The 12088-nt window shown below is 40.5% G+C and overlaps 1 protein-coding gene across 2 annotated transcripts in view; it reads left to right on the forward strand.

The window, feature by feature from the left end:
- Positions 1-2136: 2136 nt before the first annotated feature.
- Positions 2137-12088, forward strand: part of EML6 (EMAP like 6) — a 360575-nt gene continuing 350623 nt past the window's right edge. For both annotated transcript variants that reach the window (XM_075064408.1, XM_075064409.1), the window contains exons 1-2: positions 2137-2240; positions 3658-4335. In XM_075064408.1, coding sequence (XP_074920509.1) covers positions 4139-4335 — 197 coding nt within the window. In that variant the 5' untranslated portion in view covers positions 2137-2240; positions 3658-4138. The remainder of the gene's footprint in view (positions 2241-3657; positions 4336-12088) is intronic.

The following is a 12088-nucleotide window of genomic DNA, read 5'->3' on the forward strand; positions in this document are numbered from 1 at the left end:
GTCACAGTGATGCGAGGATCCAGTCTTAATCTGCGTATTTGCTAGTTAGAAGGAGGGGTGGGGACCAGAATAAATAGACACAAATCAGACATCAGGAATGGTAACATACAAAAGTCAGTAGGAGCACACTTCAGGACATTCAATAACAGATTGAAAAGTAGCCATCCTTCAACAAAAAAACTTCAAAAATAGACTTCAAAGAGAAACTGCAGAGTTATAATTCATTTGCAAACAACACCATTAATTTGGGCTTGAACAGGGACTGGGAATGGCTGGCTCACTACAAAAGCAATTTTCCCTCTCTTGGTATTGACACCTCCTCATCAATTATTGGGAGTGAACCACATGCACTATGACTGAATTGGCCTTGTCAGCACTGGTTCTCCACTTGTAAGGTAACTCCCTTCTCTTCATGTGCCAGCGTATTTATGCCTGTATCTGTAATTTTCACTCCATGCATCTGAAGAAGTGGGTTTTTTTTACCCATGAAAGCTTATGCCCAAATAAATCTGTTTGTGCCACCGGACTCCTCGTTGTTTTTGTGGATACAGACTAACATGGCTACCCCTCTGATACTTGGCACTATATTGTTAGTTGGGGTAACCTAGCTTGCAGGCCTCTGGTGGTAAAAAGTCATTCTGGAACACAAAGCAGTAATACAAACCAAACCAACTCTTGCTCAGCATACCTCTTCCAGGGATTATTTACCAGATGGAGTCATATAACACACTGGCCAAAATTTAAAGCTGCTTTTCTTTGACAGTGAATCCCTCCCCGGTGTAGCTTCACCAGTGGGTGTAGTGAAGCATAAATTATATTTCCTCATAATAACTGAATTAAATCTGGCCTATTATCTGGACCCTGTGTTGACTTTCAAAATTCTGCTAAAGCACAATTCACAAAAGCACCACCAAGGGGTCAAATAGTAACAACCTTTGTAATACAAAAATCAAATTAAAAACCTTGGATGAACACTTTGGGGATCTAGGGCACTCTCACTGCATATGAAGGTAAGTACTTTTGTGCTATTACCTCCTTCTCTCTAGGATGCAGCATAGTATAGCACATTGGATCGGGAGAGTCTCATATCTGGTGTTTTACGTATAGCCCCTGCTCCTGGAGTCCTTTAAATTTGTGAGATTCTCAGCTTTAATTTTAAAAATGGATGTTTCTAGCCCTTGTTGCAGAGAAAAGCTAGAAACATGGACACTACAGGGACAAACCCCAGAAGGCAAATAAAAGGGCCCCAAGTTTTCATTTTTTAAAACCTCATGATTTGCCAGCCAAGCTCAGGCTTTCAGGGTGCCTGGCAGCCTGGGTAGCTGTGTTTGAAGGCTTGAGGTGGCAAACCTAGTAATATTTCCATTGGAAATAGCTCAATAGGCAGGTCTTTAAACAGAATGGAACAGGGGTGGAAGGCAGCCAACGAAAATTTAGTTAGAAATAGCGAAAGGGGAGGGTGAAATCCAGTCCTGGTGTAAGCAGAGACTGTTCCCACTGTGGGGGAGGGGGGAGAAAGGTAGGAGTGAGGGGATGTGGGGAGGGGAATGGCGCACCCAAAGGCTGAGGCAGTAGACGGCAGGGAGCTTGACAGGACGGGAGGGAGGATGGGGAGACTGTGCGTGAGCAACGGCACAGATAGGGTGTCCATCACGTCAGGACACGCCCCCACTTTAGCCGTTGCTCCGCAGCTCATTTGTTTCCCTCATCCGCAGTTTCTGTCAGATGCAGCCACAACCCAAAACCACCAAGCCGCATAGCCAGCGCCACAGCAACAGCGGGGGTACAGGGCGAGGTCCCTGCCGCGTTGCATCTTGGGACTTGTAGGCGCTCACGGACTCTCCCTTGCCGGGCGAGGCGACTCAAAGGCGCGGGTAAAACTCCAATCCCCATGATCCACTTTGGGAAGCTGCCAAGCCGGTTACGCGAGGAGCAGTTTCAGCTGTGGGCGTCGGAGTTTCCAACCGAACCTCCTCGATTCTCCAAAGCCGGTTGCGACAACTCACTAACCTTCCCGCCCACGTTGAATGAGGCGCCAGGGCTGCCTAGGAAACAAGCCTGGCCGTGTGCGCTGGAGACAAAGCCCCGTGCGGGGGAAGGAGGAGACGCCTGCCAGCCAGCCAAGGGAGTGCCATTCTCCTCCCCGCGCTGCCTGGGCGAGCTGCTGTCGCCTCCGCTGCCACTCGCCTCAGGGCTCCGGAGCACACGGACCAGGCTGCAGGGAAGAGCGCTGCTGCCAGGTGACAGATAGCGACTGCTGGGGCACGCTGCTTTGGCTGTGGGCTTTGGTGTCTGGTCACATCCTTCCGTTACCACCTCCTAGTGGGGCACGGTCCCCTGTGTTATACCTCCTCCCCACACACAGAGGAGTATTACTTTGGCTGTGGGGTTAATATCCGCTCGCTCCCCTGGTTGGGGCACGGTGCCCCCACACACAGACAGAGAGGATCGTTGCTCTGGCTGTGGGGTTAGTATCCGCTTGCCCATATCGGGCACGGTGCCCTGCGTTATACCCCCCCACCCTCCAAGGAGATCATTAATCTGGCTGGGGGTATTCGTATCAGATTACCTCCTGTGCAGGATGATGCCCCGTTTTACTTCTCCTATGGGGAATATTGCTCAGCGTGTGACACGAAGTTTAAAGCTCCCCAGTCCAGTCCCCTCTGTGGAGTGTTGCTCTGGGGGACAGCGCCGGGTTATATCACCACAACGGACTATTGTTTTGAGTGTGCTGCCGGATTATATTTCCTGTGTGGAGTATATCTTTGTGTGTGATGCCAGATTTTACTCTAAGGGTCGTATTGCTTTCAGTGTGATTTCATAGATAGTAGGTTATGTATTATCTGGGGAATATTGCTTATGTGTCGTGGGGAGGTACCACTGGGGAGTGCTGCTGTGGTTGTGAGGTACAGTTTATATTACCCGATATCAATACACTCTGGTTTAGTTTGTTAATATAAGGTTAAATGGAGGATAATGAATATGGTTAGAGCATGGTTTAACCTTTTGCTGGTTAGCTTATTCCTACCCTTCCTTCCATCTAGTACTGAACAGTGTTATCTGCATGAGTCTTTGCTTTTCTTCTTCTCTGATTCAGAAATCTCTCTCTGACGTTTGTGACTGTTTTTTTGGTGAATGAGTGGTTTGAGGTGAATGTTACAAAGGATGTGGAGAAACCACGCAGAACGGATAACAACTAAAAAATTAATTCCGACTTTAGGGTAAGGAAAAGGAAGTCATGAAAGTGTGTGTTGGCGCAGGGAAAAAATGTTATTTCAATACATGGTAGTAAACATTTTAAAAAAATGCTATCTTGTGATGGTAAATTGAAATGTTTTGGTGGCTGCAAAATGGACAGTGTTTGAATTAAATTGTTGTTTTGGACTCCGAGAGAGCTATTTTTGGGACGGAGCGAAGAAGAGGTCATCCTGTTTGGGTGTATTATATTCATTCTGTTTCTCTTCAATATTATCCTGTATGCAGATTGACAATTGCAAATGGATCATGGTGGAAAAGCTTAGAAGACTTCTGTATAACGTGCTTAGAACTGACAGATTAAATTCAGATTTATTGCTGGAAAACTCTTTGCACTTTGGATTTTAAGTACACGTTTATTTTACATGTTAAATATACTTATTTTTCCTTTTTCCTTTTCAGTTTAAATCTACTGACATAAATTTTAAAAGGAAAAAATCCAGAAAGCCTTTTTGCAGGAAGACAAGAAAGTGCATGAGCGAAGACACAGCCAGGACTCTTCTGCAGGTGGTGGTGACATACAGAAGTTTCTTTGCCTTTGGAAAGAAAAGACCTGTGTAGTATATTAATTTAGGTGTATGTGCATTATCCCCCTTCTTCCCCCCAGAAGTTGTCTGGGCTGCAAAGCAGCGGGGAGGCAGCAGCTGCTTGTCTCGGGCAACAGAAGATTATGGTGGCACAACAGAAGCAGCCGCGGCAGCAACAGCAGCAGCAGCAGAGTTGGTCTGTGAATATGTTTTCTGATTAAAATCAGCATTGGAAAGTGCACCTGAAGATTCAGCAGCTAGGCAGGAATTGATAAAAGAGGGAAACATTTTAAGGGGGGAAAAGGGAGGGCGGCACTAGGTTTTGTGTGTGCCTGTGGGAGTGGGGTTTGGTTATCATGGCGGATCGGACAGCTCCTAGATGCCAGCTCCATCTGGAATGGGTTTACGGGTACAGGGGTCACCAGTGCCGCAACAACCTGTACTACACGGCAGGCAAGGAGGTGGTTTACTTCGTGGCTGGAGTCGGGGTGATTTATAACACCAGAGAGCACACCCAGAAATTCTTCTTGGGACACAACGATGATATTATCAGGTAAGGGAGAGGACAGACAATTGGTGTGGTGGGATTAATAGGGAGGGGTGGGGAGAGGAGAACTAGTAAGTACCTCCTCCTCTACTCACCTCAGAGCATGTTTCTGTAATTTTAGGGAGAAGCACAGGTTCTCATCAAAGGTTTGGGTGAAATTTGGATCTGTCTGGATCCTGCTGATCTTTTTTTGTAGGGAAGCCCCCAAATTGTAACTCAGAATAGAAAACGAGTTTAGCCTCTCCTACTGCACCACAAACAAATACACGAAAAAAAACACCACCACAACAACAACAATCAAAAAAATTTTAGTGCAACAACTTTACTGCAAAACCCCTGCCAATTTTTGGTCCACAGTCCCTTAATTATAATGTCTAAATAGAGAATATCGTGTAGATGCTATTCTTACAGCAATAAAATCTGGACTCCAGACATCCCAGTTCAACAATATCACAAATGCCCCAATCTGGCACCTGAATCCAACCAATTTTTGGTTCCCACACTGCTAATTCCACTTAAACAAAGAACAAGTTTAGCTGCTCATGCCCCAGGAAAAAAAATTGTGTGCCAGTGCATTCTGTTGCAGCGGAATCACAAAAATCCAGATTCAACACCTGAATCCTGAACTAAGACAAATTTTCACCCCAGTCTCTCAAATTTTGCTGTCTATGTAGAGAATGTGTTTCGCCACCCCTGCTGTACCTTAAGATGTGCCTTAGCATTGCAAAAACTTGGATTCAGTTTCTGTGTTCAGCTGGATCCTGCCAAATTTTGTTCACAAACACAGAAATTTTATCAACAAAACAGAGAACAAGTTTTGTTTCTACTATTCCACCAGAGAAATCTGGACCCCAGTATAAAAAAAACTGCATGGACTACTGAAACCAGCTAACTGTTGGCTACCTACCAGTTTTTTACCACCTAAATTTAGTATAGATGAAAGTTCTCCTACTCAAGTAGAATAATCTGGACTTCAGAATAGTACCTGATGAATCATGGTGCAACAGTGCTGCAGAAAACACATATCCAGCAATTGAATGTGTGAGCGTCCATCTGGGTTTTGCCATTGAATATGCAAATACTACAATTATCAAATAACCATACTGGAGTCATAGCTTACAGAAATCCATCTACCTTATACAACATGATGTCTTTCACTATCACACACACGTTAGTTGGCTCATTTACCTCCCTCCTTTCATTGGGTGCATTTACAAAGTTAATTTTGGTTTTATAGGTATTACCAATCCATGCTGCATTCTTTATTTAAACTTCATTTCTTGAAATTCTACTACCTCTAAAACCAGAAGGAACTTTTTAAATGCACCCATGGTACTTCATTAAATGCCTGGTACCTCCCTTTTATATGACTGGTGATTTATTTTATTCCTTAGAAGCTAGAAAGTATAATACATCAAGGTCCATATTTAGCAATGTATATATGAGTTTTATTTTAATACACTCATTCAAAGCTTTGATTTTGTTGCATTTCCATCTGCTAAGGAAATAGTGTCCTGGTGATTACTATTGTACAAATTTTATGTCTGGTCATTTATGGAACATTTCGAAGGATTGTTTCCAGCGCACCACATAAGTACTAAATTTTGGATGATAAAAAGGGGAAGGCTATGTAGGCGTTCAGTTTTATTCTAATTTTAAAGGATAGTAGTATGCAAATCAGTTATTTAAATCAAAAAGCTGTTTGAGGACTAGCCCAGTGGTTAGAGTAATATGCTGGGATTTGAAACTACAGTTCAATTCCTGAGCTGTTAGGGCTGAGAATTCTGCTGAGTCAGCATGTTCCACTCCTGGAGGTGGCAGGAGTATTGTCCATTGCTCAAAATGAGTGCTCTGTTGCCAAGTAAATAGCAGCATCATTCGGGTCCAAATAAGAGTTCTGTGTATCTCTTCATGGCCAAGGAAGGTTGCTGTGATGTGGGGCTTAGGAAAAGACAAGTCGTCTGCTGAGAACCCCTCCCCACATATATTATGATAGAATATTTTTCTTTTTGCATTTGTAATACTTGATACCTTTATTCCTTTGGTACATTTTGTTATTCTTATTAATAGAGAATTCAGGCACAGCATCCAGTATAACCACTTTTGAGCTGGATGCTTACTGGTATGATAAGCAGTGAAGTGCGTAATAAATGCTAACATTTAAATTGTCACAGTTAGGCGTCAGAGCCAACATCTTATTGAGATGAATGGGGAATAGTTCTCCAGTATTTCCATTAGTGCAATTGTTTTACTTTTTCTATGTCCAGACTCATGACAACAGTGCACAAATTTGCAATATGAAAGTTCATTGTAACTAAAGGGATTTGTAATATTTTTTTTTAAATGAAACTTTGTACTTTGGAAAATACTGCAAAATCAGTATGAAGGCCTTGGAATGTGTGGTTTTTCTGCTTCCATAGGTTCATATTTGCTCCATTTGTAGCGAAAGCTTTCAGGGATGTACTGTTTTTATGAGAGCTGATGAACCCTATAGAAACATTCATAGAGAGTGAGAGTTACCATCCTGCTTTGCAGTGTTTACCAAAGTCATGGGCATGAATGTTTTTCCATAGTGAAAAGGTCACATGTTAAAAAAATTTAAATTCATTGTATTTTCACTAGTACACAAATTACCCTGTCTTTTTCTGGCTTTGTGCCAACATCATGCAGTGGATACAGTTCATTTTTGGCTAAATCAGTGTTTCCCAAACTTGGGATGCCGCTTGTGTAGGGAAAGGCCCTGGCGGGCTGGGCCAGTTTGTTTACCTGCCACATCCGCAGGTCTGATGGATCGCGGCTCCCACTGGCCACAGTTTGCTGCTCCAGGCCAATGGGGGCTGCTGGAAGCGGCATGGGCCAAGGGACATACTGGCTGCCACTTCCAGCAGCTCCCATTGGCCTGAAGTGGCGAACCGCAGCCAGTGGGAGCTGCAATCGGCTGGACCTGCAGACACGGCAGATAAACAAACCGTCCCGGGCCGGCCCGCTAGGGGCTTTCCCTACATAAGTGGCGTCCGAAGTTTGGGAAACACTGGGCTAAGTTAAACAAGAGCCTCTTTAATTATAAAAAGAATGAGGAGTCCTTATGGCACCTTAGAGACTAACAGATTTATTTGGGCATAAGCTTTCATGGGCTAGAACCCACTTCGTCAGATGCATGGAGTGGAAAATACAGTAGCAGGTATATGTCATATAGTACATGAAAAGATGTGAGTTGCCTTACCAAGTGGGGGGTTAGTCTAATGAGACAATTCAATTAACAGTAGAATACCAACAGAGGAAAAATCACTTTTGTAGTAGTAATGAGGGTGGCCCATATCAAACAGTTGACAAGAAGGTGTGAGTAACAGCAGGGGGAAATTAGGTTTTGTAATGACTCATCCACTCCCAGCCTTTATTCAGGCCTAATTTGATGGTGTCCAGTTTGCAAAAATTAATTCCAGTTCTGCAGTTTCACATTGGAGTCTTTTTTTCAAGTTTTTTATGTTGAAGAATTGCCACTTTTAAGCCTGTTATTGAATGACCAGGGAGATTGAAGTGTTCTCCTACTGATTTTTGAATGTTATAATTCCTGATGTCAGATTTGCGTCCATTTATTCTTTTGCGTAGAGACTGTGCGGTTTGGCCAATGTACATGGCAGAGAGGCATTGCTGGCATTCTACTTTTAATTGAATTGTTACTTAGTAGGCCAGTGGTAGACCCAGGAATAGAACCCAAGTTTCCGGAGTCCCAATTTAGGGTTGTACCCTTAGGCCAAAGTGTGTCGCCTACTTTAGTCTGAGGATGGCCAGAATAGTAAATTTCTGCAATCTTTCTGCAACCTGTGCATACCAAAAAGAAGTGTACCATGGGAAATAGTTAAAATATAAATTTAATCAGTTTAGATTTTCTTCTGTATATATTTTAGAATGCAATTGATAATTTGATTATTTTTTTAAATTGGTGCAGTGTCTGAAATTGCATAGTATCAGAGGGGTAGCCATGTTAGTTTGGATCTGTAGAAAGCAACAAAAAGTCCTGTGGCACTTTAAAGACTAACAGATGTTAGCATAGTTAGTCTGTAAACACAGATACTTAACATTTTGGGTTCTAATTGGGTTCAAATTCATCTCTACAGTAACTCTATTGTCTCTCATCTCATAGTTAATGTTCCACAACAAAATACAATCTTCTGAAACTTTGGCAGCAACATAGTCAGAATTTTTGGATTTCTAGATCTAAACTACATTTCCAAGAATTTCTATAGTATTTAACAGTTTCCTAACAGCTTTGAAGTTGAGAGATTTTAATAAATCACGTTGTTTTTGTTGTTTCTGCAGTTCTTAAAACACAGTATGAATCGTAACTGTCCTTGCCTTGACTGATCTGTTGAATACCTAAATAATATAATGTTTATACATCTACAAGACTACATTTGTATTCTATCTGGGGAAAAAATAAATTGTCTGTGAGGCAGGAAACCACAAATCACACCACATTTACTATAGTTTTATTATAGTAGTCTGTGCCTCCGGATATTAACTAGAAAGCCAACCTGCTAACCTTTGGTAACAAACCATGTTCTTTGTGTGAGAGAGACTGCAACTTAATAATAATGTGGGATTTGTCAGAACAACTCTGTAAGTACTCTGGTATATGTGTTCGACTGTGCTGATAGGCTAGGAGGTTAAGACAGATGACAAAATATTCATGTGCCATTGGTGATGGAATTTAATGGCTTGAGTGAGTAGATGGAGATTTGGTTTATTTCTTACAGTGATCATTTCAGAAGATAGAAAACATATCAGAGAGTGACTACACATTTTTGCTGGGTTGATAGGGTTGTGAAAAAGAATTGCGATGCTTGAAGCAATGCTACTTGTTCCTGGGGATATTATATATTATTTTAGAGAAAAAAAATTAAGACAAAGTCATGGTCATCAATCACCTTGAATTAAACCATTTTTGTTTCATTGGATAAAGTACAGTATTTTAAAAATGGCATATTGTAATAATATGTTACGTTATGTTTACATGGTGTCTCTTATGCCCAAAGATTCTAAAGTACTTAACAAACTTTACATACAGTTATTGTTTTCTATAGTGGTACCTGCTGGCGAATGTTCATCACACAATAATAACCAAGCTACTACGGTTATTTCCTATGCTACCTTTAGGAAAAACTGACCCATAGTTTATGGTGACTTTAAATAGCAACCAGTGCACACAGAGCACCACTAAAATGCAACTGGCATTGGGGTAGGCAAGTGGTACCAGTCGGTACAGCTCATTGAATAATAGAAATAATTCCCTGTTACAGTTTTAATGGTAACCCCCAAACTGTTTCCGTTCAAAAGAAAAGACTTAGGAAGAAAAATAATAGAATACCATTTATTTAAATATTTTTGGACGTTTTCTACATTGTCAAACATAGTGATTTCAATTACAACACAGAACACAAAGTGTACCGTGCTCACTTTATATTTATTTTTGATTACAAATATTTGCACTGTAAAAAAAACCACAGAAATGGTATTTTTCAATTCACTTAATATAAGTACTGTAGTGCAATCTTTATCATGAAAGTTGACCTTACAAATGTAGAATTATGTACAAAAAAACTGCATTCAAAAATAAAACAATGTAAAATTTTAGAGCCTGCAAGTCCACTTAGTCCTACTTTTTGTTAAGCCAATCGCTCAAATAAACAAGTTTGTTTACATTTGCAGGAGATAATACTGCCCGGTTCTTGTTTACAATGTCACCTGACAGTCAGAATAGGTGTTTGCATGGCACTGTTGTAGCCAGAATTGCAAGGTATTTACGTGCCAGATGCCCTAAAGATTCATATTCCCTTCATGCTTCAACCACCACTCCAGAGGACAAGCGTCCATGCTGATGACGGGTTCTGCTCGATAAGAATCCAAAGAAGTGCAGATCAACACAGGTTCATTTTCAGTATCTGAGTCAGATACTACCAGCACAAGGTTGATTTTCTTTTTTGGTAGTTCAGGTTCTGTAGTTTCCACATTGGAGTGTTGCTCTTTTAAGACTTCTGAAAGCATGCTCCACACCTCATCCCTATCAGATTTGGGTCGAGAGCTGTAGCTATCTTTAGAAATCTTACATTGGTACCTTGTTTGCATTTTGTCAAATCGACAGTGAAAGTGTTCTTAAAATGAACAAGATGTGCCGAGTCATCATCTGAGCCTGCTATAACGTGAAATATATGGCAGAATGCGGGTAAAACAGAGGAGGGGACATACAATTTTCCCCCAAGGAGTTCAGTCGCAAATTTAATTAACGCATTATTTTTTTAATGAGCCTCATCAGCATGGAATCATGTCCCGTGGAATGATGACTGAGGCATGAAAGAGCATACGAACATTTAGCATATCGAGCACATAAAAATCTTGCAATGCTAGCTACAAAGTGCCATGCAAATACCTGTTTTCACTTTCTGGTGACATTGTAGATAAGAAGAAGGCAGCATTATTGCCTGTAAATGTAAACAAACTTGCTTGTCAGCGATTGGCTGAACAAGAAGTAGGACTGAGTGGACTTGTAGGCTCTGAAGTTTTACATTGTTCTGTTTTTGAGTGCAGTTACGTAACAAAAAAAATCTACATTTGTAAGTTGCACTTTCATGACAAACAGATTGTACTACAGTACTTTGAATGAAGTTAATTGATCTATTTCTTTTATCATTTTTTACAGTGCAAATATTTGTAAAAAAAATTGCATACACTTTGATTTCAATTACAACATAGAATACAATATATATGAAAATGTAGAAAAACATCCAAAATATTTAATAAATTTCAATTGGTATTCTAGTGTTTAACTGTGCAATTAAAACAGCAATTAATCGTGATTAATTTTTTGAATCACGATTAATTATTTTGAGTTAATCGTGTGAATTAACTGATTAATCAACAGCACTAATAATAAAGGTGCATTGGATCTTATGTGTTTATAAGTTTAAACTTCATAGGTATGTTTGAGGTGTTTTGGACACAGTACAATTATTTAACAGGAAGTTTGTAATAGTTCTGCAATTAATCATTTAGCAAATTGTCTTTTTTCATGTAATTGCTCTTGACACTACTCTTGAAATCTGTTCTTCCATATGTGATAGAGATCACTCAGCTGAAAAAACAGGTGAATCATCTATATTTGAGAGTGGAGAACAATAGAACTGCTTCAGTAAATGTATTAAGTAATAGATTGTAGTCTAAAGATTGGGGTTAAAAGATTACTAAAATTGTGAGCCATTATTTTAAGGAGAGCTGGTAGCAACTCCTATATTTAGATAGCCTAAGAATTTTTCCTTTTAAAAAATTCTTGTGATCTTTTTTTGAGAAACTCTGTCTGCACTGTTTGCAGCAGACCTTTAAAATTTGGCAGTTGGAAAGCCCTCAGTAACTATTGTATAGTGATTAATTATCAATAATATAGCATACGTACAGTCAAACAAATCATTGGTATGTCTGCTTCAAGAGTACGTGCATATGTATTCACAACACTTACTTCCCAGTCTTCAGAAACTCTCTGTCCTGGGCCTCCACAGAGATATAATGGAAGTTTCATTCACTGTTAGATACTGATTGCCGTGAGTATATACCCCTACAATTATTAATATGTGAGCTTCTGCAAAGAGTTACTGAACAAGAAGTGTATTTATAATAGTATATAATAATATAATAGGGCAGAAAAGGTGGGGGAGTAGCATTGTATGTAAGAGAGCAGTATAACTGCAGAAAAACCTGAGAATCTCTG

The sequence above is a fragment of the Chelonoidis abingdonii genome, chromosome 3 (genome assembly GCF_003597395.2).
Source record: "Chelonoidis abingdonii isolate Lonesome George chromosome 3, CheloAbing_2.0, whole genome shotgun sequence".
In the NCBI taxonomy this organism is placed as follows: Eukaryota; Metazoa; Chordata; order Testudines; family Testudinidae; genus Chelonoidis; species Chelonoidis abingdonii.